This window comes from Poecilia latipinna, unplaced genomic scaffold, assembly GCF_001443285.1.
Source record: "Poecilia latipinna isolate Pla-1442-1.1 unplaced genomic scaffold, P_latipinna-1.0 Scaffold233, whole genome shotgun sequence".
In the NCBI taxonomy this organism is placed as follows: domain Eukaryota; kingdom Metazoa; phylum Chordata; class Actinopteri; order Cyprinodontiformes; family Poeciliidae; genus Poecilia; species Poecilia latipinna.
The window spans coordinates 170,747-198,163 of record NW_015112849.1 but is presented as its reverse complement, the minus strand read 5'-3'; the positions used below and the strand labels follow the sequence as shown (position 1 = coordinate 198,163).

The 27,417-nt window shown below is 40.0% G+C and overlaps 2 protein-coding genes and 1 long non-coding RNA gene across 4 annotated transcripts; 1 reads left to right on the top strand and 2 right to left on the bottom strand.

The window, feature by feature from the left end:
• Positions 1-1,246: 1,246 nt before the first annotated feature.
• On the bottom strand, positions 1,247-5,647 carry rnf175 (ring finger protein 175). The gene is made up of 9 exons (XM_015032195.1): positions 5,627-5,647; positions 5,262-5,299; positions 5,039-5,180; positions 4,174-4,328; positions 3,681-3,788; positions 3,047-3,167; positions 2,650-2,783; positions 2,416-2,517; positions 1,247-2,009 (listed from the first exon to the last, which is right to left on the bottom strand). The coding sequence occupies exons 1-9, from the start codon at positions 5,645-5,647 to the stop codon at positions 1,889-1,891; spliced, it is 942 nt and encodes a 313-aa protein (XP_014887681.1). The 3' UTR covers positions 1,247-1,888.
• Positions 5,648-6,705: 1,058 nt separating this feature from the next.
• On the bottom strand, positions 6,706-10,418 carry LOC106947297 (uncharacterized). Of its 2 annotated transcripts, none has more exons than XR_001424959.1 (8): positions 10,291-10,418; positions 9,561-9,596; positions 9,249-9,362; positions 8,267-8,345; positions 8,018-8,065; positions 7,770-7,816; positions 6,981-7,665; positions 6,706-6,785 (listed from the first exon to the last, which is right to left on the bottom strand). It is a non-coding gene; the product is annotated as an uncharacterized LOC106947297 (long non-coding RNA). The 2 variants fall into 2 exon arrangements; XR_001424958.1 differs by having other exon boundaries at positions 6,981-7,043; positions 10,291-10,397.
• Positions 10,419-11,225: 807 nt separating this feature from the next.
• Positions 11,226-26,654, top strand: trim2b (tripartite motif containing 2b). The gene is made up of 14 exons (XM_015032194.1): positions 11,226-11,431; positions 17,214-17,794; positions 18,663-18,811; positions 19,559-19,739; positions 19,844-20,103; positions 20,185-20,323; positions 20,585-20,770; positions 20,994-21,189; positions 21,395-21,498; positions 21,596-21,763; positions 21,858-22,026; positions 22,233-22,303; positions 22,389-22,529; positions 22,604-26,654. The coding sequence occupies exons 2-14, from the start codon at positions 17,696-17,698 to the stop codon at positions 22,754-22,756; spliced, it is 2,016 nt and encodes a 671-aa protein (XP_014887680.1). The 5' UTR covers positions 11,226-11,431; positions 17,214-17,695; the 3' UTR covers positions 22,757-26,654.
• Positions 26,655-27,417: the final 763 nt, after the last annotated feature.

Sequence of the window (27,417 nt, the reverse complement as noted above, 5' to 3'; positions counted from 1 at the left end):
TTTTTATACATTTATACTAGGGCTGCCCAAGTCTAGTTTTCCAGAACTACCATCTGTAACTTTAATGCGTTCCTTCTCTAACACACCTGGATCATTTACTCATTATAAGGCTCTACAGAACTGAATGAGGGAAGTCAACCTTTTTTCTGGGATGTGTTTTAGCAGGGATGCACTCTTGATTTGTACCGTCAATGTGGCCCGTTGAGGGGGGCCAATATGCTTTAGTGGCCCTCGGTGAAATTGAGTTCGACACCCCTGATATAGAGGCTAACTGCCAAATAAAACACTGAAAGCGAGTTTCATTTTTTCCCCTATTAGAGTGAATGCTTCATGCATCTAAAGTTGCATTTTACATGGAGTTTGAACCAACTATCCAAAAATGTATTCATGTTTTGCAAAAAAGAGGAGCTGCCTTTTACTGTCGCTCCAAAGGAAGCTACAGATCGATGCTGTCTGGTTATCCCTTCTGTTATACCAGTGGGTGTACAAGCAATTAAATAAAAAATCCAGCATTTACATTTTTATTCATCATTTTCCCGTTTTAAATTAAGCAATACTTTTTTTACCATGTTGCCAAACACTCGACTGTTACTTACGAAGCTTTTCTATCCTTGGAAACTTGTTTGCTTTTCTGTCCTTGGAAACTGTTTGCTTTAGCTGCACAATGAAAAGTGAGACAAATACCATAAACAACCGGAAGGAAGGACACCGACAGTGGAGGAGAGGATTTATGGTTGTTAACCGGCGGACATTGACCCACCAGTGGATATTCAGTCTCGCTGCAGCTCCTATCTCTGTTCTCTCTCCTACGACACTGACTCGGTGTTTAGCGCTGAGAGGATTTATAAAATGGCGCCGTGTGTGTCGAGAGCCAATCAGCGGCTACTACGTGTTATATGGTGCATTCAACTACAACTAGGAATTCTAAAACGGAAACGAACAAACATCCACTTTAAGTCAAAAGTTTGCATCATCAGCTTACCGATTTTTTAAAATTTCTATTTTAGTTTCGTCTATGTTCATAAAGTTAATTTTCTACATGCCGTCAAACTAGAGAGCGAATCCAAATTGTTGTAAAGTTCTTGTTTCTGATTTAGTTTGAACTCAACCGGAAATGATTGCGTTGGAATCTACAACGAAAATACTCGCTATCAAAAAACCCGAGTATTTTCGCTTTTTTTATAAGATTCATAAGATTGTTGGACTAAACTGTAGGTTTAACTACATGCACATCACACTTTGAAAATATTTCTGAATTATTTATTAAATACAAAGTCAGATTCAGAGGTTTTGGCAATTAAATATTTCATTTGACAAAACGGACTTTTTTGACACTTTAAAATCAAATTCCCGCATTTTTCAGAAAAGCACTTATTCTCTGTGTTGATGGTTTAGGACAAACCAATAATTTACCTCTGAAATTAACTTAAATGGACAATATTTAAATAAAACGTGAGCTCCAAAGGAAACATTTAAAACAACCAGACCTGAAAAACAGCTTTTAGGAGTAACCAGAACCATGTGGACAGAGAAGTCCTTATGTAAACACTGTGCAAAGAGCTTTAGATAAATAAAGCAGAAATTCATTACTGGAGTCAAAAAATCCAGCAGCAAAGAGTGTGCAAATAAAACCTAATTAGATAATACAAGATGAATTAATGTTTCATTTAAACAAAACCCGATTGCAAGAAACAGCATAAAATACTGGATCTGTGCCTGAAGTTTCCTTTGTGCTGGCAGCAGCTTGATTTTGCAGCAACCTCTGAAGTTAAAGTTATGGGACAGAATTAATCCTGCAGGAAATTCAGCAAGAGTTCAAAACAGCAGCCTGAAGCAGTCCTTTGTGGCGCTGACTGCAGATAATCCTGTAGCGGGGTTCCTCAGGGCTCTACTCCAGGCCCAGAGAGAAGTTTATTCCATGAACGATGCCGATGATGATGGGTTGCCAGGCAACTAAATACCGCAGCCAGTCGAGCAACTGGCCGTACAAAACGTGGGTTTTCTCCCAGCTGGAAGCAGGAGTTAAGGAGAACAGCAGAGGAGCTGCTGGTTCACATCAGAATATGAAAATCCATTATTTCAGGATTCCTCAGTTTTTATGAAACAGGAACAGATTAAACAAGTTTTTATCCTCAGGCTTTTAAACTCAATGTGATTTAAGCTTTTGTGTAGCTCTTAACGCACATGAAACAAGAATAATTTTATTCTTTGCAATTTAAACAAAAATGGTGCTGAAGTAAACTTGTGGAGAACAACTTTCATTGCCCAATTTTCTTTTCTGAGAATATGACAGTTATTTCTATTAGGATATTTGAAAATGCATTCAAATGTACAGACTGCACAAAGAAAATGAGTTCAAACTGAGCGGATGAGCACAATTTGTGCCATTAAACATCAGCAACAAACCAAGGATACGGGTTGTTCATCATCCTCTTCAGGTCCACCTTCTCGTTGCAGTAAGGACACGTCTGCTTCTTACCCACAATGCACCAGCCCCGGATGCAAAACTCATGGAATCTGGCGGAGAGTCTGTGAGTTAAGGAAGCAACAGGAATGGCTGACAGGCTCCGCATGGAGAGAAGGAGCGTTTCCTGGTTCCTGCTAAGAGAAAAGCCTGGGAGAAACGAGCCTCAGAGAGCAGCAGGATACATGTGACCGCAGGACAGCTGGAAGGTGTCTTCTATAAGTCCCTCCTCCTCCACCTCCACCAGGATCCTCTGACCGCACACGGCGCAGATGTCTCCGCTCAGGCTCCTGCTGGGCATGCCGCCCTTGTTGTAGTACTGAAGGCACATAGATGGGTGTTTTGTTAGTGTTATACAAATAAGACCATCAAAATAACCAGAAAACTGTATGGAGTCATAAACAATTTTCTTTAATTATCTGTAAATATATAAAATGTGTTGATCCTGCAAGCTTGAAGTAATTTTTGTTATTTTCTGCAGGATTTTTTGCATTTAGAGTAAATATTCACTCAGACTGGACGGTTTTCATGTTGGGTTGCAGTGAAATGGTCTCTGCTGAAGGCAGCAGCGGCTTCCTTTACCCCGATCGTAGAAGCCATGTAGTCAGAGCAGATTTCTGCAAAGTCTCGGCCCATGACGCCGTAGTAGAGGCCATAAAACAGCATGATGACGCCCACGTCCATGGAGTCCTCCGCCTTGATCCTGCACAGGCAAACAAACAGGGGCAGGAGGAAACGTTTGAAAATAAAGTAAAAATTCACTTCATTTTAAAATAAAAAAGTAGGCAGACAAATAAATAAGGTTCATTTGTAAAGGTTTGTTTCCATTTCACTCAATTTTCAAGATTTCTATGTAGTTTTAGAACATTGCACACATTACTGTAAGAAGCATAAACTTTATACTGGTAGAAAATTACAAGATGTTTTATCTATATGTACCAAAAGTAATGAGAACAGGGAGACGTTTGCTTCTGGTTTTCAGAGTGTGAAAACCTTCAATCAGCTCTAATTCAAAGTGAGAAACTCTGGCACTTTTTAAATAAAGTCTAGAAAGTACAAAACTGAATGCAGATTCTGTAAGGTGGGGTTTATGAGCACTTGGAAACCTGATGTTCTTTAAAAAGAATTGAAGAAAAACTGTAATGTTAGCGCTTTGCTTGACATTTTAAACCCAGTTTCAGATCACAGGTTCAGTTTAGTTGTTGGTAGATGTTACCTGAAGAAGACGTTGAAGCCGAACATGGTGAACATGATGGCCAGGTAGCCCAGGACGCCCACAGCGTAGCTCAGCTTGTAGATCAACAGGAACCACTTGTAGACCATCCTGGAGAGGAAACACAGACACGGTGAATAAAAACAGTTCAACACACCAGCAAAGAGATCCATGTTTATTCAGTCTCACAAATAAAACAAAAAATTTCATGTTTCACAACTGTTAACAGCTGTGCTGATCCACCTCCTTTGCTTTTGCTGCTGTGTTTTAAACCTCTGTCTGGTCATGGTTTGAGCTTCCTGCTCTCTCTCTGCACCTATGGAGTCTCTTTTTAATCCCCTGGGATTTTGGGCCAGAGTTCAGGTATTATTTGAGCTTTTAAGATGCTAATCAGCTGCTCCTGGCTGTATAAATAACACTTTGTTGTCACGGTTACACATCCAAGCAAAAAAAGTTTTATTATTTGTAGTTTTAGTTCTCTGAGACGCCCTCCTACCTGGGGGTCCTGCAGGACAGCGGCTTGCGGGTGGCTCTGAAGATGACGTAGCTGGTGATGACGGAGAACATCCCCCACATGGACAGGAACCTCCACCAGTACAGCTTGATGGTGAAGTAAAGTGGGACCACCCACATCTGGACCAGAGTCACCAGCTGGAGGAAACGACAGAGCAGATCACAGCTTCACTCCAAGTCCCACTTCCGGCAAAACCTTAGCTAAAAACCACCAACAGTTTTTACATCAATCTGGTTTTTAGGATGTTTAAAGTGAAACTTTTGATGTTTTAAGTGAGTTTTGTTAAGTCATTAGTTGTTCCTTTCTGATCTTTGGTTTAAATGAAAGGAGTTTACAGATTACATAAGAACAGACCCCTGAGGTCACGGGCCCCATCTGGGTCGACTTTACAGTTTAGTGAAAAACTGTAAAGATTTCTTCCTGAGGAAACTGAGCAGGGGAGTTTCTTCACCCTGAGTGCACCATGCCCACGGTGAAACATGGTAGTGGCAGCATGATGCTGTGAGCAAGCTTTTCCTCAGCAGTGGAAGCAGACATGAGCTATTTAGTAAATATTAAACTAAATTCCACTCTTAGCATATAAATATAGTAAGTACTGACTCAGGGGGATGAATATACAGGCATGTCACACTTTTCAGATTTATAGTTGCAAAAAAAGCATGTTTCAATTTTCTTTCACCTTACATTTATTGACTACTTCTTGCTGGTCTGTCATGTAAAACCGTAGTAAAGTAAACTGAAGTTTGTGGAAACGTGGAAAAGTTTGTTAGACAAACTAGCAGCTCTGTTTGTGTTTCCATGGAGAGCAGCTGAATTTGTCTGGATCAGTGGATCAGATCATGCTCACGTTGTAGGAGCGGTGATGCCTCTGCTTCCACTGCACCAGGACGATCTGGGCCACCACCAGCGTGGCGATGAGGATCAGCACCATCTCCGCATGCATGGCCTCATGACCCCGGTGCTTGATGTGCAGCCGCTCATGCTGCACCCTGCAGAGAGGAGGAGGAAGCTGGAGTCACAGCTGGTGATGCCTTTCCCTCAGCATGATGAAGGGAGCTGCCACCACTCACCTCCAGTTCTCCCGGTGGGTCATCTTCAGCAGGTCGTCCTGTAATGAGACACAAATAGCAGCAGCTGGGAGGTTTGAACTCTCTCTGGACATTTAAATGTAGGTCAACACGACTCAGCCGCTCAGGTAAACAGCCGATACAACCCAACTAAACGCCATTTAGCAGCGGGTAGATGATATAAATGTGGTGGAAACGTGTGTAATAACATCGCTGTAATGCCACGTCAAAACACCAGCAGTCAACAGCTAGTTAGCCTGTTAGCTAACGAGTTGTCCGCGCTCATTTCCGCTTTTTAACGTACAACATCAAACAGTTCGCAGTCAGACCAGAATAAAATATTCATATTTTAACAGTAAACCACTGACCTGAGGCTGAACCGCCGCCATGGCCTCACCCTGTCCCCTCCTGCTGAAGACAAGCCGGCCGGCGGCGTTAGCGGCTACGAGGCGAGTGTACGCAAAGCCATGAGGGACAATACGCACAACATCGCAATGTACATACGTACAATGTACTTATATACAGTGTAAGTATATACACTTACATTGTAAATACAATGTAAGTGTATATACATTTAAATATATATACACTGCTCAAAAAACTAAAGGGAACACTCAAATAACACATCCTAGATCTGAATGAATGAAATATTCTCATTGAATACTTTGTTCTGTACAAAGTTGAATGTGCTGACAACAAAATCACACAAAAATCATCAATGGAAATCAAATTTATTAACCAATGGAGGCCTGGATTTGGGGCCACACACAAAATTAAAGTGAAATGTTCCCTTTATTTTTTTGAGCAGTATATATTCCTAAATAAGTACGTTGAATATCGTTTTTAAACTATAGATTTTATACTAGTAAAGCTTTGTCATTAAATAGCGAGTCTTTATATAAGGAAGGTTAGGGCAACTGAAAGTATTTAAAGCGTCAGTGTTAGATTAAGTTTTATAAAATGATGGAAGCACCAGCTTTTTTCTCTATTATCAAGTCAACTTCTGCTAACTTTATGACTTGTGCCTATTAATATGTAGTCTTCATTCTGCCAGTGTGACTTCATGCTTACTTTATTCTTGGAATGTAAAACAAATCTTAGTCTGACCCAATCTACCATCATACCAAAGTCATGAAAGGAAAAAGTCTAGAAGTTCTTTTATTTTACATACTGATCTATAAATGTCACTCCTCACCAGAAAAAAGTAAAATCTAAAATAAATCTTTAGAAAGTACAAGCCATCAGCCAAAATCTTAACAGCCCCGTTGGTTAAAATCTAAAAAGTTGACACATTTTAAAATTTATTCTCAATTCGTTCCATCATAAAATAATAAAAACTAACATCACTTTAATTAAAACATTTTCCAGGCCTTTGTTTAATTGGTCCATGTTAAAGTTAAATCCAGATGAATGACAGCACATAAAATTATTCATACAGAAACACTTCTCAGTTTCATTTACATCAGACTTTATTAATAAATTATAAAATAATCCCAGAGAACAGCAGCAGTCACTGAATCAGTCCATCTGTGGGAAGAAGAGCAGAAAACGTAAGAAAATCTGAATTTGATTAAACCGTTACAAGCAGAAGTAAAGTCGCTCAGACATCCAAGGAAGGTATGAACCATCTTGGGTCTTTAGACCTCTGGAGGAAACTGCGAATGGAAGGAAGAAAATCATCACAGCGACTCAAAATAAGAGTAAATATAAACCTGGACATACCATCAGATTCATGAGGTTCGTAACCAACGGTGACGATCCAGCAGATTAACCACATTTCACCACCTGGAAGAGGAAAGAAACGTCTGGTTGGTGGTTTTCCTTCATTGTGGGCTGAACAAAAAGTGGAAATCTGCCCTCCTTCATAATGCTGCTGCTCTTAGCAACGCATCAGAAAACGGATATCATTTCTATTCTGCTCTCCCTTAAACTGAAATGTACGTAGTTAGCGGTAGCCTCAACCACCTCCACTCAGAACATGAGGATGTTTATTTAAACATTTGCCTGAGAAGTCACACAAGGGAAAGAAACTACATAGATAAAATGAAACACCTGTGATTAAAATTACCAACATTTCTTAATGAATTCATGACAATTTAAGGCCTTAAATGACCTACATTTTTTTCTAGGGATGCAGACGCCCTGAGTTGCATTTGGCTCAGTAATCGCTCCACAACAGAGTTAAGAGTCGACTCAAAACATGTTTAAATTAGACTGAGCCGCTCAGCTCTCACTCATTAACCAGAGCAGGAATATCAGAGACCAGCCCAGACGGTGGACTGGACCTCACTACACAACGGATCAATTACACACATTTTGTCCCAAACACAGTACAGTTTTAATATTTTTCGCTCAGACATCCAAGGAAGGAATGAACCCTCTTTGGTCTTTCGACCTCTGGTGGAAACTGCGAACGGATGGAATAAACGTCATCACAGCGAACAGACATCGTCTTTCACTACACCTGTCAGATGGTTAAAAAAAAAAATCATAAAGTCGTCAGATACCAACCTGTATGCCTCCAATACTGAAAGGCCTTCATGCAGAAACTCCTCCACCTGAAACAAGCAAAACGACATTAGATTTAAAGCAAAGGATGAAGATTATTACACCAAATAATAGTTTAGAGTCGCTCAGACATCCAAGGAAGATTTGGCCATCTTTGGTCCTTAAGACCTCTGGTGGAAACTACGAATGGCAGGAAAAGCGTCATCACAGCGACCAATCAGACACCTAATACTGTTTATCACAATACTAACCTGAAGGTTTTCACTGCAGCAGCTGCTTTGAGGCCACATCATTATTCCCTAAAAGACAAATGAATAAATATTTAGTTATGATGTATAAATATATGATTGTACAATTAAAAGGTTTTAAAATTCGCTCAGACATCCAAGGAAGATTTGGCCATCTTTGGTCCTTAAGACCTCTGGTGGAAACTACGAATGGCAGGAAAAGCGTCATCACAGCGACCAAAACCAGTTTAATAAGAACTGAATCAAACATACCAGTTAGATGAGCAGATATGAGCGGAGAAAGACCAGCAGCTTCATCGTTTGGCAAGAGAAACGGCAGCAAGGATTCAGCCTGTAAACAGACGAATACGATTAGTTTTCCCTCTCATGGTGAAACAACAAATCTGTTCTCTGTAAACCAAAGAAGATTGAATTTCTCTCAACTGAAAATATTGTTCCAGCACTCGGAACCAGCAGCACTGCCACATTAAACGCTCATTTTAAGACTTCTTAGAATTATTCTCAAATTTCTAGTAGGTAATAATAATTTAGGCAAACTCATTTTTGAGGTTCTAATTAAAAAAAAAAACAAAAAAGACTTTAAAGCAGGGACCCTAAATGCCAGTTCTGCTTATATGATTTTAGGGTGATAATATTTCAGATTATCACCCTAAAATCACCAAGTCACCAGGATTTGTTGCTTTCTAACATGGTTGCAGAAAACCTTCCTTTGACAGAAGTTTAGACCCGTTTCAACACATGCTGTTCCAATTGACACCCATGTTACAATTATAACTGCATTCAATGTTCAGTGGTTTTCCAGAGGCCATGATTTAAGGTTTCCTATATCTGTAGTTTGATAGTTCGATGGCGCCCCCTGGAGGTAAAAAAAAAAACGGTCACGAGAAAGTTTAGGAAATTGACGCTCTAAAAAGTGATTTGCACCGACAAAAACCCATAAAATATATCTATAATGAATAAAGCAATCACCTCACAGGTGATTTACCTTTAACACGATCTTTAAAATAAATGCATTTCCAAAGCTTTTGCAGAAATCCTTCACCACATTTTTAAAGCAATTACTTTAAAATAGTTTCATTGAGTTAAGGTGGAAACACAGAAAACTCAGGTTTTATTAAACTTTTATTTGATTATACTTAAAATAAATTGAAACGTACTAGTTTTTATTGGCAGAATTTCTCCCCACCTTTCAGATTTAACCATAAAAGAACATCTTATATCATCAATACTCTACCTGAGGAGATTCTTGCTTTTCTTCTCCTTAATACATCAGTCATCATTTTGGTAGCGGTCAACCAAGCCTCTACGGTGGCTGTGAGGGCCATTTTCTGTCCCAACCAGCAGAACCCTGAGGAAAGAGTTGTTGTCAGAAAGGAACCAGAAAGAATAATACAGTCTGGTGAGGACAGCAAGTCGCTCAGACATCCAAGGAAGATTTAAGCCATCTTTGGTCCTTAAGACCTCTGGTGGAAACTACGAATGGCAGGAAAAGCGTCATCACAGCGCAGGAAATGAATGTAGCCGAGATCACATGGAGGAGGCTAACCTGGTCTGAGATGCTGCTGGTCCAACGCCTTCAATCCTGGAAAAAAGGAGAAATAAACCAAATTATTCAGAGCTACACATCAAGATGCATTTTCCTAATTAATGTAATAAAATAAAGGTGACATGATGTTTGAGCTAATTCATACATTTTCTAAATGTCTGAGTAACAGGTTGGCTTAGTTTCCTGCTCCTAAAGAGGTTTTTCTCAAAGGAAACATTTTATAGGGTTTCACTACAATGTTCTATTAAAATTATATTAAATTTAGCCACAAAATATTATGTTATTTGACTAAAATAGGGAATTCATAATGAACACACTTCATTCTACTACACATGTTCAGTAAATTAACCTACTATTGCAATAATCTAGAAATGTCTGGTCCATAGCTCAACAGCTCTTATATAGATGATACAGGTTGAATCCACAGAAACACGGCAAAGCTACAAATAAATTATTTTATAGAAAACTTCTGTAAGTCTAAACGCAAAGAGTTAAACGCAACTTCATCATAAAGGATCATGAAATGACCATGTGACGCGTCACAACCTGGAGGTGAAAGTTCGTGACAGACATAAGCGTGAAACAATCTAACTCCATCCACCAAATAAACTCGTCATCTCGTCTTCACATTATCAGATAACGATTAAATGTAGCACATTTAAACAGACTGATGTTAAATTATACATTTTAATCTATGAGATAAAAAAATCAGCAGTAAAGACAGATTTACCTGCTCCTCTCGCCCGGCTGTGGTAAAATGACCGAACCAACCTTCCGTCGCTGCTTAAATACGTCATGGCGGACTGGCGCCGCCTGCCGGACGGGAGGTGGAGTGGGACAAAATCTATTGCTGCAAAATACTGTTTAGATTCGTTCTTTCTTTCTTTCTTTCTTTCTTTCTTTCTTTCTTTCTTTCTTTCTTTCTTTCTTTCTTTCTTTCTTTCTTTCTTTCTTTCTTTCTCTTTCTTTCTTTCTTTAAACAAAGAACAAAAATATTTTGAAAAGTTCCAGAGTTTTATCCAAGGGTTTTCAGGTTAAATCAAATGTTTATATGAACACACATTGTAAGCAAAATACTTTATATATTTTACATTTTGTTTCTTTAATAGTTTTTCTTATGTTTTATGAATGTTAGTCTGAGTTAAAATTGGACTGATAATGGTAAAAAGCTGATTTTTCTGTTAAATGCATTTCAGACACTGAAATACTTTTTCATTATCTAAAAATGTTTTCAGCAGCTATTGTACACCAAAGTATTTATGTTTTTAATCGATCTGAAAATCTGTTGTCTTTTAACATTTTCATTCTTGAAATTAATTATTGTATTTTTATCCTTTCCTGCTTGGGTTTCTTAGATTTTACAACTTGTTTTATTATTGGTACTTTAAAACATTTAGTTTTACTACCTTTTTCTGTTTTTTTTTAATTATAATATAATATTATATAATATTCTTGCTATACATATCATACCATCTATATCTGCAAAAAAAGAAAAAGAAAAAAAGAAAGAAAAACCTTGTGACTATTGCAGGTCAAGAGACACTAAAATGAATAGAGTGTCATTGAGAGAGAGTATGTGGACATATGGACCAATCCCCTCTCTCCTTTTCTCCCTATCTTGCTCCTGATTGGATGCTCAAAGTGCAGATTATTTAACCCCCGCAGCCTCCATCCCTCCTCCTCCTCGGTGGTGGCTGTTGCTGCTGCAAGCTGCTGGTGTTGCCGTGACGATGATATCCTCCCCCTCTTACACACACATACACACACAGACCAGGAGGAGAGGAGAGGAGAGGCAGCAAACAAGACGGTATCATGACGCGATGGCTTCAGGTTGGAAAACAGACGCTCCCACTGATGGCCTGGAAAACAGGGTGAGAGCTGGATGCATTTCCTGAGGACAGAAGGATGGATGGATGGATGGATGGATGGAGGGGTGGATGGATGGATGAGTGATCGATGGGTGGAGGAATGTTTGGGGGTGACAGCAGCAGCTGTAGCATGCCTCAGAGAGGGGGAAGATGACTGCAGGATGGGAGCAGGGATGGAGGAAATGAGGATGGACCGACTGAATGCAGCGCAAACTGATCAGCTATTTGTGGATAGATAAGTGTGAGTGTGTGTGTGTGTGTGTGCTGTCAGGCCTGCATTGACACGCTAGCATCCTGTCTGCTAACAGAAACAGAAGGTACGTCACTTCTCTGAAGTGAAACTGAGGTCTCATCACAGCGACATATTCTGTTTATAGGAACATGCAGCTCCTGCAGGATTCAGATGGATCAGTGATCAGATGCAACCGATCGACAAATTCTGCAAAAAATGATGTTTAAAGCTGCAAAATCCAGTTGAGTGAGAGGAAATGGATGCAAAATGAGCGCAAATAGAAAAACACGGCTGAAAATATCACAAACATCAACATAAAGGGGAAAATATAACGTATCATAAATTCAACAATAACTGTTAGGAAGAGATGCAGAAGAAAAGGCAAATCAATGCAAAATAAAGTCAATAAAACATCACAAAAGCTTCATAAACTGATTCAGATTAATTTCTAAAAAACAGCTGATGAATAAATGTTAAAATGACAGAACAGTTGAACCAGAAACTCTGAATAAAAAGTTGTTATAAGAAGATAAGAACAACCAAAACGGGAACTTGAAGTAGAAAGAGAATCAAATCAACTAGAAAGAGATAAAACATGAGAAACACAGCAATGAAATAGCTCAAAATATAACTAAAAGACACAAAAATGGCAACAAATGAGACAAAGCAACTTTAAAAACATAAAATATTTTTTCTTTTTATCATGGGGATTTTTAAATAAATGTTACAGATTGTCTTTCATTTTGAAGAGTCAGATTAATTTACTGCATTTCAGGATTCTTCCATCAAAACAGCTACAAAAGATAATCAATAAAAAACAAAGTTATTAGTTAAACCACTATGAAAGTATACAGTCAATTTTTATTGCCACAGAATAAAGTTAGCATAACCTCTTTCTGAATCCCACACATCCCAAAAACACTGCAGATGTTGGGATACTTTAAACCTTCAACACTTACAGCAGCAAAACTGAAGCTTCTTATTGATTTCATCCCCGAAAGGGAGAAGAGGAAGAGTATGTGTGGGACCAGTACGTGATGAATGAGTGATTACAACACAGAAAAACAGAAAGTGGATGCAAACATTCCCGTGGGAACATCAGAGGAGACGGATCAGATGAACCGAGTGTGTGTGTGTGTGTGTGTGTTGTGTTTTCTTTGTCTGATTGCCACCGTTTTGTTGATTTATGGACTTTCTACCAGCAGGTTTCCCTGAAATTAGTTTTTATTGAGCTTTGTAATCAGGTGATGGAGCCTCGTCTGCTGATCCAGACAGAAATAAGCAGTTTTTCAATTAACTGAGTGAGTTCTGGTTCGTCAGACGAAGCTCATTCAGTCATGAATGAACTGGATCGCTGCAAAAAAAAAAACCCTGAAATTAAACAGAGATTAACCTCATTTTCAAAAACTGGATATTAAAATGTTATTTGCTTCAGAAGGAGAAAGTATTTTCTCTTTTACTTGTAAAAGTGCTTGTTATGAGGGGTCCCTCAGGGCTCTGTTTCAGTCCCCATTTTTATCTCATTGCAGAATCAATTCCTGACATTTAATTGAAGAGAAGCGACCTTTTCTCACAAGAAAAGGTCTTGTCCGTCGGCCTGTTGCTGATGTGGTGAGATTTATGTGATAATCAAGCCGGTATGCAGGTGAAACAATTTAATGAAAATGTCAGTGCCTGCTTTAATGTAGTGAATTAAATACACATCGTCCCTCGGACGTGGATGGCCTTTATGTTTCAAATGCTGACCTGAAACACAAACCTGTGGAACTGATTTGTTAAAGTCTGAAATCAGCTCTAATCCAAGACGTTTGGGACCAAACTTTTCAAAGTCTCTGAGTTTTCATGCTTCTTGGAGGAGATAATGCCACCATGATAAAGAGGCACCACATGTCTCTGAGTTAAACATTGACCTTTTAAACTCTCGTTTCAAATAAAACTCAGCCACAATTTAGTACCAAGAATGATGAATTTCCCTTTATAATTCTGAATATATGTGAATAGATATCAGAGGTCAGTTGCCTTCATAAATATATTTTAGTATTTAATGATTGTTCTGCCTCACTGTTGTACTCTAAGAGCATCTGGAGTCGTGTCTGGCTGCAGAACACAGAGGATTATGCCGTTATGCTTGTGTGGACACTTGAAATCCATCTTATCTTTTTCTGTGTCACTAATAAACAAAAGCTCTCGACAGGCTGCTTGTCCAGTGCTGCCTCTGCAGACGTGAGCTCCATGTGTGCATGTCGCAGTGAAAGCCTCCATCTGATGTGTTTTCATGAGTTTTATCAGTGAGAGTCAGCTGCTGTGAGGCCACACCAACAGATACACCACTATTGTTCTGCTGCCACGTCGGTGTGTCTGTTTGGTGAGCCTTTTGTTGAGCCTCCTCAGTTTGCATCGGTCCAGTAGGTTTCCCAGTCTTTAAATGGTGTCTGATTGCTTTCAGTCAAAGCATGACAACCATATTTACAGCCGTACCCCATCTAAAGTAGAGACAATAGATGACAGCAGCAAAACAGTTGTTTCAGGAAGAAAGTGAGCCAGTCTGTGCAGCAAAGAAAAGTCCAAGTAATGGCTGCAGACACAAAATCAGATACAAAGGTACACCACCTGTTAGTGCAAACAGAGAATCATCAAATCCTGTTGTAACAACTCAAAACTTCCAGGCATCTAGAAGCAAAAAAGACAACCAGCAGAAGTTCAAACTGAGCATCAGAAAGGACTAAGATGGAAGTGACTTTGATCGTCTCGTAGTTATTGGTGTAGAAAGTAATGATCTAACCATCCTTCAGGTTTGCAAAGTAAAAACAGCCAATGAATGAGGACAAATATAACCCGTCAATGTCAGAGGAGGAAACTGGTTCAACATGACAGAAAGGGAACACTAGCTTAAATAAGAACTTGTTGCAACCAACGCATGCAGGATGCCATCCCTATATTCACGACATGGAAACACATAAGGTCACACAGATTCTCCAAAAACCAGAGTATCAGATTGGAAACCTGTTCTGGTGAATCTCCATTCAAAACTTTAAATCATTTCATAAAAAAGATGAAACAACATTTTCTGGAGCATGAAACAATCAGCTCCTCTCAAAGATCCCTCTGAGTTTCTTCTTTGTAAAACCCAAAACAAGAAGGGCTTGAATTGTCTGCAGAGCCGTAGCAGCCACAGACCGTCACCAGACACAACCCACTGCAAGGGAGCGTCCCAGAATCCTTTGCTGCATTGTAACATCAGAGCATCAGTGAATGGAGATGTGGGGGTGTGCATCCTGGAAGACTTCAGAGGAATCTTCTGCTGTATGATGTGTGTGTGTGTGTGTGTGTGTGTGTGTGTGTGTGTGTGTGCTGAGCAGATGTGTGTTTCAGACGATAGCAGTGTGTTTGTCTGCAGGAGGTGAGGCTGATCAGGACATCTCAGGGGACAGAGGCGTTTGAACTGGATTACAAGCAAAATCACACGGAGCTGCAACCCCTCCCCTCTATGAATTATTCACCAGAACATCGGGCCTCGTGTTTTTACAGAGACACTGGAGCAGAAACTGCTTGGCTGGAAGAAAGTCGATCAACAGACGGGTCTAAGGAATCAAACCTGGTTCATAAAAGTTGTTACCTGCAGTTTCCTGATGCTGAAATTCATATTTTAGACATATTTTCCCATCAGAGGCTTGATCTCCTCCTGACTGAGGCCCAGACAGATTTCTTGTTCACACCTAACCGTCATCATCATCACGATGTGTGTGTCGCTGATGAAGAGGGGAGCCGGCGACCCAGAATGCTCTGCAGCGTCAGTGTGAACTCATTCACATGCTGAAGGATAAATATAGGGGATTCTGGGGATTAAAGAACCCGTCGCCGCTTCACATTTTCGTTCCATTTCTTCTTGTCGGTTGGTGCCACCACACCCCCACTCCCTCTGTGCAGTCTGTTGCCATGGAAACCCCAACCTTTCTCCCTCCCTTCCTCTTTTTCCATCACTTTCAAGTCCGTTCGGTGACCTACATTGAAAGCTCTTTATTAGTTTTTGACTTTACAAGTTCATTGTGAGGATCGTACCGTGGCAGAGGCTTTCCCTGCTCTGTGGGCCGTACCATTAGGGAGATAACGGAGCTGTACATCAGTCAGAGAATTGATTCATCTTTGCTCTGCTGTCATTTCTTCAGTGCGTACATGCAGTAACTCCTGTCGCTGTGGGTTTTAAAGGTGTCTCCGTTGGTTTTGTGTGAGCAGTAAGTTAGTAAAGCTAATTCAGAAGGAGAGAAACCGTGACTGAAGCAGATTGAAATCAATAAATCCCACAGATAGCGAGAGTAATCCAGCCATCCATCATCCATACCTGCTTCTGCTTCAGGGTCACATGGAGGCTGAGGTCTGTCTCTTAGAGAATTACTGCCGCTGTTATGATTGTGGACAGTGGAAAGAAGACAGAATACCTGGAGGGAACCCAATGCATGCCAGGAGACACTGCAAACAACTGAACAACAGCTTTCTGGATTAATGTTTGATAAAAAAAAAAGTATGATAAAAATCCTAGATTTTATCTGATGTCACTTTTATTAAACTTCACATCAGTTTCCCCCTTTGCCAACTTAAAGCCCAGATTTTATAAAAGTTTGTCCTTGTACTTAAACCATCATTGTCACTTTATTTAAAACAGTAAATAACTATAAAAATCTCACATAGTTTATTGTAAACATACATTTCTGAAACCTTTGTTTTGTATCCTGATCCACATATTTAGGTTGTGATCCCTGTTTGGCCAATCAGTCTCCTGGTGATCGATTACTAATCATGGTCATAACTACGTAAAATGTGGAAAACTACTTTAAAGGTGGACATGAATGTTTGGCTGTGTGAAAGCATGGAGGGTAAAACATACTGTATGTGGCAGAAAGCTTTAAAAGTCAGTCACAAAATGACTAAAACTACAAATATGAAATGGAGGGCAGCCAGATTATTGATCGCTTTGTTCATGTTCTTCTGTGACACCTACTTGATTAGCATATGAAAGGATGACAGTTGGAAAATCTGGGAGATTTTCAGACATTGCAAGACTTCAGTGCTTCATTGTTAAATGATCAAGTCATCAAAAGTAAGAAAGTAAATTTCAAACCACACATGCAAAAAAATACGCGTCAAATATCAGTGGATCAAGAGAGCAGAGAGATTCAGGCATTAGTAGACTGCCACCTGGTGGCCAGTTGAGGAAAGGAGAGTTTCGGCTTATTTAAAGCAAACCTCTCAGCTGCTCAGGCCTGCAGAGGGGGCATTGTGGTGATAATGGGTCCGGGGATTATCTGCAGTACTGAATTAAATATAAAATTCATTTTGAATACCTTTTGTCTGCTAGCATGATAACAGATCAAAACACAAAGGACTAAATTATTCCTTATCATAAAGCAGCGTGAGCCAGCCTGCTGGTGTCACTGATCGTATCTGCTGTTCAAATGAAAGCATGTGGTCAAGATTTTAATTATTTCTCTACATGTTTATCTGCCTTCCTATCTAAATCTTTATCTCCTGTCGTTCTTTTCTATTTTTCTCCTGCAGGAATCGGTGGATTCATCCTCAGATCTCTTCAAATGAAATCAGTTGAACTGATTATAGTTAAATTACTCCTGAAGGGAAACAATCTGCTTCTCACCTGCTTCTTTTTGGTGTTTCAATGGATAAATAACACCTGGAACTGGAAGAGTGATTTACATGGACTCCATATTTAATCAGGAATGTGGGACAGCAGACTCTACAGAAGAATAACACTGATGTGGATTACTGACTAAAACCAATCAAACCTAAGATCAGTGCAGATCTTTTGTATGTTCAGAATGTGCCAACAGTTTCTACTGGAGTGGTTTTCTAAATGTTCCTGAATGTATAATGGAGTAAAACACAAAAAGAGTCGGGATAAAGAACCTGTTAGAAACCAAAGCAACAACAAACCCTCAGCTTGACCGTGAAGCGTCTTCCCCTGGCTGCGGTGAGGAGGGAGGGGCGTGTGTGGAGGTTCCCCCCCAGCAGGCTGCCGCGCGCAGATGGAGGCCCACCAACACTCCCCAGATAGCAGCAGTGAGGAGTGCACCGTCCTGGAGGCTGCGCCCAGCAAGAACAGCTGCCTGCAGCATGCAGGGAAGGTGAGATGACACCAGATTTACCAACACAAGAACCAAACTGGACATTTAAAAAACACACAATAGTGAATAAGAACATTACAAAAGAATATTAAACCAAAAAACACAACAGTATTTACATCAGAGCTTAATAATATGGGTACCTTGATAATAAAATATGTGAAATAGATATAATGTATGTACGATTATACAAAATGAATGCATATATTAATCCTAATGGCAACATGAATAGACATTTATTGGCTGATGATGTAAGAGGGGTTGTAAAGGAACATTTTATAATGAGCTCTTCACCCCTTTTGTGCTTTAGATTGTGTCTGATGATGAGATCATGTGTCTGCAGGATCTCATCATCAGATTGGTCCAGCTGCTCTCCTATAGACGTCTACGGTGCCATCAGGGGATGTCATTCATCCTGGAGACGATCTAGTGTTGCTTCCCCATGTAGAACTTATCTGCCCTCTTTAGCAGAGAACAACCTCCTTTCCTTAACAATAGACAAATGGCCAGACCATCTGAATGGGCTCCACTGAATCCCTGATATAACAATCAGGGATTCACACCTATTGTCCAATCAAGTCTCTCTTCTCTGACCAGAACCTATAAAAGGAAGCCAGACCCAGTGTAGGTCAGAGGCGACTGACAGACCCTTTGACTCTGTATTTATGTTCTCACCTTGCAAGGTTTTAATACGTTTCTTATTTCTTCTCATCCAGACTCTTGCTAAAGTGGTTTTTTTCCATGACAGGGGTGGGTGTAAAAATAAGTTCACACCTCTGCCCACTCCTTTGAACATGCAAATATACTTTACTACTGTTCCTTTGCTTTGTTTGTTTTACATTTATTTTGTTTGCATATAACCTGCCTGCAGGTGGCTGACCTGTACTGCTCGGCCTGTGAGTGTGCCCTGTGTGAGGACTGCTTACCGGCCCATGAGGATCACCCCAAGGTGGCGCTCAGCCAGGCCCTGGAGCAGCACCGGAGCCGGCTGCAGGAGAGACTCGGGGCGGTCCAGAACAGGTACCAGCAGAGAAACCCCGAAGACCACACATGGACATTTCTATGCTAATATTTCTGTTGAGATCTAAAACAGGAAAAGGAAAGAACATAAATGAGATAAAGCTTGAGTAGGGGTGACCAAAGTCCAGTAGGAGGTATCTTGCATGTTTTAGCTCTCTTCCTGGTTGTTAGCCCGGCTCTGGTGTTGGAAACAAGAACTAAAACATGCAGGATACTGGCCTTTTAGGACTAATACTGTGTTCCAGTTGTACTCATAAATGCTAAATTCTGACTTTCCAGTCAGAAAAATCACACACAAGACACACATGTAAAAGTGAGTATAAAATCATTGTTAAATGTATCGCCTGCAACTCTGAGCTGAGCTAATTAAAAGTGATGCTTGCTAGAGGAAATTAAAGATTAAAATGATGTTTGTGAGGGCTACTGCAAACAATGTCTATGGACGCCGCCATATTGGAATTCCAACTTCTTAATCAGAGCTCTTTTACCTTGAATCTGATGTCAAATCCAGCCCTGAGTTTCCACTTCCCAGGAAACCGGAGCACAGCATGGTGGTTTTGGCTTCCTCTGAGCTACAGAGATATAGCAAATGGGGAAACACTGACATCTGGTGGCCATGTGGGGAAACACAACACATGAAGGGCACAAATTTAAGTATTTGCTGATTGTTTAAGAATGAAATACATGAAATGGACAAAAACAAGAGCAGTTAAGTATGAAATTATTGTTTTCCCTCCTCCTCTGCAGACTGCCCCAGATTTCAGATGCTCTGTCCCTCGTTTCGGAGATTCTCCAGCAGCTGAACAACCAGAGAGCTTCCATCGAAGAGGATATCCAGTCCAGCTTCGAGGACCTGCACAAGCAGCTGGACGTTCGGAAGAGCGTCCTTCTCATGGAGCTCGAAGTCACATATGGGCTCAAACAAAAGGTGCAGACAGATGTAGCAGTGTATTTCCCAGTCATTTGGACTGTGCTCTGACTTTGCAGGAAGAGAAACTTTGAAGTATTGAAGAATGATCCACCTGTCTTTAGGTCCTCCAAGCCCAGATAGACAACCTCACGCGTGGAGACGGGGACATCACGGCCACCTGCACCCAGACGGAGGAAGCTCTGGCTGAGGAGGCGAGCGTGGCGACCCTGGAGGTGGAGCATGAGCTGGAGGAGAGGCTGAAGGAGCTGGCTATTCTGAGAATGCCGTGCCAGCCGGAGGAGAACGACCAGCTGGACCTGGTGATGGAGACGGACGGACTGAGGAAGTCCATTCACAACTTGGGGACCATAGTAACAACCAGGTGACGATACAGATGGAAAATACAACAAAGCGCTGATTATTCTATAGCATACCCTGCTCTAATCCTGATTTTCTTCCTCAGTGCTGTGGCAAGTCAGAGTGAAGCCATGGGCACCGGCTTGGAGCAGTGCATTGTGGGACATCCTGCTTCAGTTACTATAGTAACAAGAGACAAGTCAGGGGGAGCCTGCAAGACTGGCAATGCCATCTTATCAGCTGAGGTTTGTTTCAGAAAAATAAAAGTACAGACAGAGGGAAAATCTAAGCAGAGATCTATTGGATTTAAAGACACTGAGTAAAATACTTAATTATTTGAACTTCAGCAGATGTGTCCATCTCTATATATCAAATAATACTTCTTATTTGCTGGTGTTACACAATGATAGCACCTGCGAAGGCATAAATCAATCTACAAATTGACTGCATGATTTTATTTTCTTGATAATGTTTCAGAAAATTCAGTAAAACGTGTGTCGATGCAGGTATTCACCCCCGACGGCAGCATTGTTGATGGCGAGATTCTGGACCACAAGAACGGTACATATGAGTTCGTCTACACGGTGCCCAAAGAGGGCAACTTCTCTCTGGCTCTCCGCCTGTACGACCAGCACATCAAAGGAAGTCCCTTCAAGCTGACCGTCACCAAGGCGTCCGAGGTCGAGGTCGAGGTGGGTCGACCTAACACACCTGATCTGACATAGGATCAGTGATTTATTGAAATTTTGTAACTTTGATAGAGTATGCTTACTTATACATATATATGGAAAATATTGAAAAATAATACAGTTTACTCTATGATGCCCAAAAATTCAACCCACACTTTGAGGCTATCATTTATGAAACATGTTAACACCAATATCTATTGTTTTCTTTTCTCTGTGGGTTTTCCAGGTGTCTCCATCCACCACCACAGCAACTAACTCAGCAGCCAATGCCACCCCGTCCACAGGCTCCTCTGACGGGACAAAGAGGCGAGGAAAGTCCCCCGGCCAGAAGAAGAAAGGTTCCAAGAGGGCCAGCAGCGCTCTGGGAACCCCACGACGAAAAACTCAGAATCCCATCGAGGACGACCTTATCTTCAAGATCGGTGAGAAGAAATGATTTCCTCTTGAACATATAATCTGGGCCACCCATCTGCATGGTAGATGTGCTAGAAGGAGCTAAATATGTTGGTGATGCTTGGTACAGGTTCACAGACTCAGGAGGCGACTTTGGGTCAATAGTTTGTACCTTAATTAGCAACACAATGGACAACGTCTTGGTCTTTAGTAGTATGTTCTTCTCTTTTTCAGGAACTAAGGGTAGAAATAAGGGTGAGTTCACCAACCTTCAGGGAGTGGCTGCCTCCTCCAGCGGCAGGATTCTGATAGCTGACAGCAACAATCAGTGTGTTCAGGTAAACTTCAGTTCATCCAGTCTTGACGTCTCACAAAGGTAAATTCAATGCAAGCTAAGTTTCAGGTTGCAAACTCAGAAATTCATTTGATCCTCAGATTTTCTCCAATGAAGGTGAGTTTAAGAGTCGTTTTGGGGTGCGTGGGCGATCTCCTGGCCAGCTGCAGCGGCCCACCGGGGTTGCTGTGCACCCGAGCGGTGACATCATCATTGCTGACTATGATAACAAATGGGTTAGCATCTTCACGTGCGAGGGCAAGTTCAAGGTATGTTGTTCAGTTCCTCAATGCTTACATTTCTTTTCCATTATGGCTGGTTTGGCATGTTTTGGACATAACTGGCACATCTGCTGTGTCCCAGGCGAAACTTGGCTCAGGGAGACTTATGGGGCCAAAAGGTGTGTCTGTGGACCAAAATGGTCACGTGATTGTGGTCGACAACAAGGCGTGTACAGTCTTCATCTTCCAGCTGACCGGCAAACTAATTGCTAAGTTTGGGAGTCGGGGGAATGGTGACAAGCAGTTTGCAGGTAAACCGGATTTTCCACTGAACTGCTGTGTAAATTAAAATGTGTTAGAAACTCCTGTAAATCTAAGTATGTTTGGAGTTTAATTTTTCAGTTCTACACACAGAACAGGTTTCATTTGAAGCTTTTAATCTTTTGGCTAATCCTTTCACGAAGGGAAGACATTTTGATATGAAACATCTGATTGGTTCCTTGTTCTCGTCTTGAAGGTCCACACTTTGCAGCAGTGAACAAGAATAATGAGATCATCGTGACAGACTTCCATAACCACTCTGTCAAGGTACGCAACCAATTACAGTCACCCCTTTGTTTTAAATAGAGGCAAATCAATCACTGAACATAATCTGCTATCTGTGTGCTGTCAGGTTTTTACCACTGAGGGAGAGCTGGTGTTGAAGTTTGGCTCAAACGGGGAAGGAAACGGCCAGTTCAACGCTCCCACTGGTGTAGCTGTGGACGTAAATGGGAACATCATTGTAGCTGACTGGGGCAACAGCAGAATACAGGTACAACACTGATTTATGCAGCTTGTTAGCAACAAACCATAGTTTTATTTCTCATTTTCATTGAACTTTCTCAGGTTTTTGATGGCAGCGGCTCCTTCCTGTCCTACATCAACACATCAGCAGACCCGCTGTACGGCCCACAAGGCCTGGCGCTGACCTCGGACGGTCATGTGGTGGTCGCCGACTCTGGTAACCATTGCTTCAAGGTCTACCGCTACCTACAATGATGAAGACTAGTGAAGAAGTAGGAGAACAAGCAGGGCAGTGGTGAGAGCGGAAAGCTAAAGCTCACAACGTTTAACTCCATCTATCCATTGCATGAACTTGTCCTGATGGATTAACTGAAGGAAAGAAATGCCAAGGAAAACGTTTGGCCTCCGTCCTTACATGACCTGAACTTCAGAGGAGACGTCTAATCCTGGTGAGGTCTGGAGGAATGAAGCCAGAGGTGAAGGTGAAGTGTTGCCCCCTCCAGAAGCGTATGTCTGCAGTACTTTGCAGCAACAAATTCCTGTTTTTAATGAAAGATGTCTGCCTTCACCTAAAGCGGAAAAGATTGACCAGCCAAGTATTGAATATAAATGTTTGCAAAAAAGGAAGAAGACCTACGTTGGAAACCTTGCATATTAAATCTATGTTGTGAATGTTGGATTGAAGAAATGTCAGTGGCATAAATGCAGATGTAATTTGGTGGGAATGATTTGAATTATTGATAGTTTGACAATGTTCTGCCTTGATGTATTGTATGTAAAAGACAAAATAATGTCTGGTGAGGTAAAAGGGGTCCATAGCTTTGACTTTTCTCTGTTTATTGTTCTAAAGCTTCATATCTACGGCTCAGATTGTCTTTAAGGAAGCAGTCAGCTTTAACTGATCAGGCTTTCAGTGGAGATGTGATGGAAATGTAAATATCTGAGCAAGATTACGACCCAAGGAATCCCACTTAATTTCACTAAATTAAAAAAGTATGAGAGGATTAGGGCCACTGTAGATTAAAAAAATAATAATATGGCCACAGAGCAGTTAATTTTACATATTTACTAGAAACATGATGGATATTCGCTAATGTGGAAGAGTGGTAAAGTTGTAAAATTAAAGGTATGCATTTATCAATATTAAAACTCAGAAATTTGAATGGAAAACCTCAGAAGTTTACGAAGGGTTAGGGACCTCAGCCATCTTTTACTACCGGAGACCCTCTCTAAAAACTCTTATAGTTACCTAGTATAATAGATCAAATATACCTTAATATGCATTAATACACACAGTGGAAACCATCTCAGGACTACTGCTGATGCTAACATCCATCATCTTCAAGGTACAGCCAGTTAGTGCTAACGAAAATGAATGGCGCCATTGATTGGCGTATCAATGCATCAACATATTTAAATTCTCTAAGCTCTGTTTTCTTTTAAATACTTAAAACATGCTTTACAAAAATATTAAAAAGTAGGCAAATTTTCAGTGATATTTACATCAAATAAAAAATCCATAAAAACTGAAGTGTGAATAGGAGGATCAACCCCATATGAGTTTTTTTTCCCTCTGTGGCCACATTTCTTTATTTTATCATGTACAATGCTCCTAATAGTCTGCAAACTGCAGACCAATGGCGACTCTCCAACCTCCATTTTGAAAGTGACGGCTCTGTAGTTAGGATGGCATTTGGTAAATTTGGATTAATTCCTTCGCTTTGGACCACTTCTAGCTTGTTGGACATTGTTTGTACATATGGATTGTTTTAATTATGGAATGTTTATTTCTCCCATAAGATTGAATCCTTTAAAGATCTTGAATAATAGATTCATCATTATAAACAACTGCTTGTCTGACTGTCTGACTCGTGGAATGGGACTTTGGAAACGGCTTCGACCCACAGCTTGGTGTGTGCAGTTGTGTCTTACACAGAGGAATGAAAATGCTCTATAAATCTATCCTATATATTTGTGAGAACATTTCTAACATTTCCGGGTAAAACAACATTTCAAATCACTGACGTATATCTCTGCTTGTTGTCTTGGCAACTGTGAAGAGAAGGCGGGGCTTCTAGAATGTTCAGATTTGGGTTTTTGTTAACGTCTACGGTTCTAGAGCGCGTTTAGAGTTCCATCGAGTTTCAAAATGTAGAATTTCACACGTCTTTTCATGTTGAAACAATACCTCAGTGTTGGAGAAGCATGCTCTTGTTATCACCTTATGCTTCCATTCAAGCATTTAGAAGTCAGGTTGCCTTCTGTTGAAATATTTAGGCTGCACCAAATGTGGACCATTCAGGGACAGAATGCTGCAGAATGTACTGAGGGTAGCCCAAAACCTGGTCTAAAGGTTTAACGCAGTGAAATTTCAAAAACAATGTTTTCCAAAGTGATGATTTTAAAGGGATTTAAAGGAGACAACACCATCAATACTTGTGTTACGCATGCAAATATTACACTGATCTTGCAGTTTTTTGGGTTTTGTTTTCCTTTCCATGAGATTGTAGATAATATCCTGGACAGATTGACTAATGAGAGGAAATGATCTGGTCCAGTCACATAAAGTCTTACCATGACAAAAATAAATTGGTTATTTTGCTGACAGTATCCAAACGCCTAAAACTGATAACCAATTCATTTCAGTCACTATTTTTGCAAAATTGCAGAGTATTTTCTCGAACACCATAATAAACTGCCTGGACACTGTATCAGTCATCAATCATGATAAATGATCAATATATTCACAGCTCCTGCATTGATTTTTTTAATGCCCATCCATTTTTATTGTAGGGGTCGATTCCTCTCTCAATGGTCTGCAGTAATGATGCCAATCTTAATTTTTAATGTCTCTTGAGATCCTGTCTCATTAGCACAGAGCATTGAAGAACAATACTGGTGCTGCGGATTCAGTGAATATCTTCCAACAACTCATAAACCAGTTAGCTGCCATTTAAATGATGTCAGCACTGAGCTAAAACATTTTAAATATTGTCATATCTTTCAGTGGTTTCCACAATAAATCAAAAATAGGAAGTTATTATCTTAATCATATCTAGGCTTGACGATCCCACTGACAAATGACTTTAGTTTATTGTTTGCCTTTCATTTGGTTCTTTATCTTGCAGTTTGATTGTTTCCACCATGTGCTTTGAACTTCTTAAGTGCCCGTATTGTTTTTTTATACATTTCATCAAGTTGTCTGAAACAAAATACGATTGCCTCGTCTGTTGTGGTTGGAATAATTAGTCTTATTTATTTAATTATTTATTTAGTTAATTTTGAAAATAAAGTTGTCACGTCTTAAAGGAATAACACAAAAGTTAGCCAGTTTGAAAACAGTGACCGTTGCACCTCATGGTTAACTAGCTAGCTAATACTAGCTAGCCACCATGCTAGTTTTAACTTGGCTAAAACTAGCTAGCTAAACATGCAAATTAGCTAGTTAAAACTAGGTAGCTAGCTAATACTAGGTAGTTAACTATCGGTTAAACACTTACTACAGCTCACTGGATAAAATCTATGTTGTCAAGCTTTTAATTAAAACTCATTCAGTCTCTTTTAAATGCTAACTAGCTTGTGGCTCTTCAGTCCACTCGCGCCAGATTTACTGTAGCCATCCAACAGTTGCATGTTTAACAGAATAAGTAGATTAAAATTATAGTTCTCATCAATCTGTTGTTTCTTTTTCTATTTTGTGCTGATTGTCAGTTTGTGTAACTGGATTTTCTGATTGTTAGCAAACAAAAGTTGCTGCTACGTCTGAGAGTTTTTTGTGTCTCTCATTGAGCTGGAATGAGTTTTTTTCTTGTCAGTGGAGTTTAAATTAGGTAATTTCCTAATTTAAACCTTGTTTGCTGGATATTCAGCCTTATTATGTGTAAATAATTAATGTGAGTAAAATGATGGAATTTCTTTCACTTACTTGAGTTGAAATATCCAATGAATCAGGTCCGTAACAGAAATACGATAACATCATAAAAGTGATTGTTTAAACTCACAATGAAAGCCCGGACTGTAACCAGCTTCATGTACTGTTATTGCCTGCTTACTCTCTTTGTAACTACTGTCTGTCATGTCTGTTCATGTTTAAGGCCCATCTCTGGATATTCACACACACTCAACACTGAAATAAAACATTGGTTCCTCTTGGTGTCTCTTGTTTTGGTTTAATTTATCAAGAACATATAATTGAAAGGGCAATTTTAAATAGTTTTTGCTATTTTCTTCTGTTTTTGAATACCAAATGAAAGAGATTCAGAACTTGGTTCTTCAAATACATTTTCTTGCTCTGAGTCTGAAGCTCTGCATAATTTGTCAAGTTGCAGGTGATCTTCACAGCCTCTCATTCAGATTTTCATTTTCCTGACCTCCAGAGAAAACTCTCCTGCAGTCAAAGGTCCCAAACAGATCCTCTAATATCACTGAGAAAAGTCGAGGTAAAAAACCCACAAATAAACAACACAGTCATAACAATGCAAATGTAAACATACTTATCGTCTTTTGATTTGGTCATTTGCATCAAACCAGACTATGAAAAGTGATGTTATATTTGTTAACATCAGATAACAATACACAAGATTTATTTTCCATTTGCATGTTCAAAAGCTACAGCATGCAAACAGCAAAACATATCTGTGAAATACCTGTTATTCTGCTTAGCATGTTTCATAAACAGAACAACATAAATGTACATGGAACAAAGGAGATGATGGCTAACCTCTCATTTCAGCAGGAAGTCATTATCATAGTCAGTAATTATCTCAGTTTACTAAAAGGTCCAATGTTTTCCTGTCAGGATGACAGGAAAATTTACCAAGCAAAGATTAATCAGGTACAGCATGAACATGAATATACCTTTAGTTTATGGTCTATATGGATATATAGAACATAAATATACCTTGAGTTTATGTTAT

Bases quoted from the DNA above. Each gene is read 5' to 3' on its own strand.
- rnf175 (XM_015032195.1), bottom strand. From the start codon at position 5,647: ATGGCGGCGGTTCAGCCTCAG. The intron at 4,329-5,038 runs GTGAGCATGATC...CGTTTCCTCCAG, and splicing joins GGCATCACCGCTCCTACAAC to CTGGTGACTCTGGTCCAGAT. The intron at 2,784-3,046 runs GTAAAGGAAGCC...ATGTGCCTTCAG, and splicing joins ACATGGCTTCTACGATCGGG to TACTACAACAAGGGCGGCAT.
- trim2b (XM_015032194.1), top strand. From the start codon at position 17,696: ATGGAGGCCCACCAACACTCCCCAGATAGCAGCAGTGAGGAGTGCACC. The intron at 21,190-21,394 runs GTGAGAAGAAAT...TCTCTTTTTCAG, and splicing joins CGACCTTATCTTCAAGATCG to GAACTAAGGGTAGAAATAAG. The intron at 22,304-22,388 runs GTACGCAACCAA...GTGTGCTGTCAG, and splicing joins TCCATAACCACTCTGTCAAG to GTTTTTACCACTGAGGGAGA.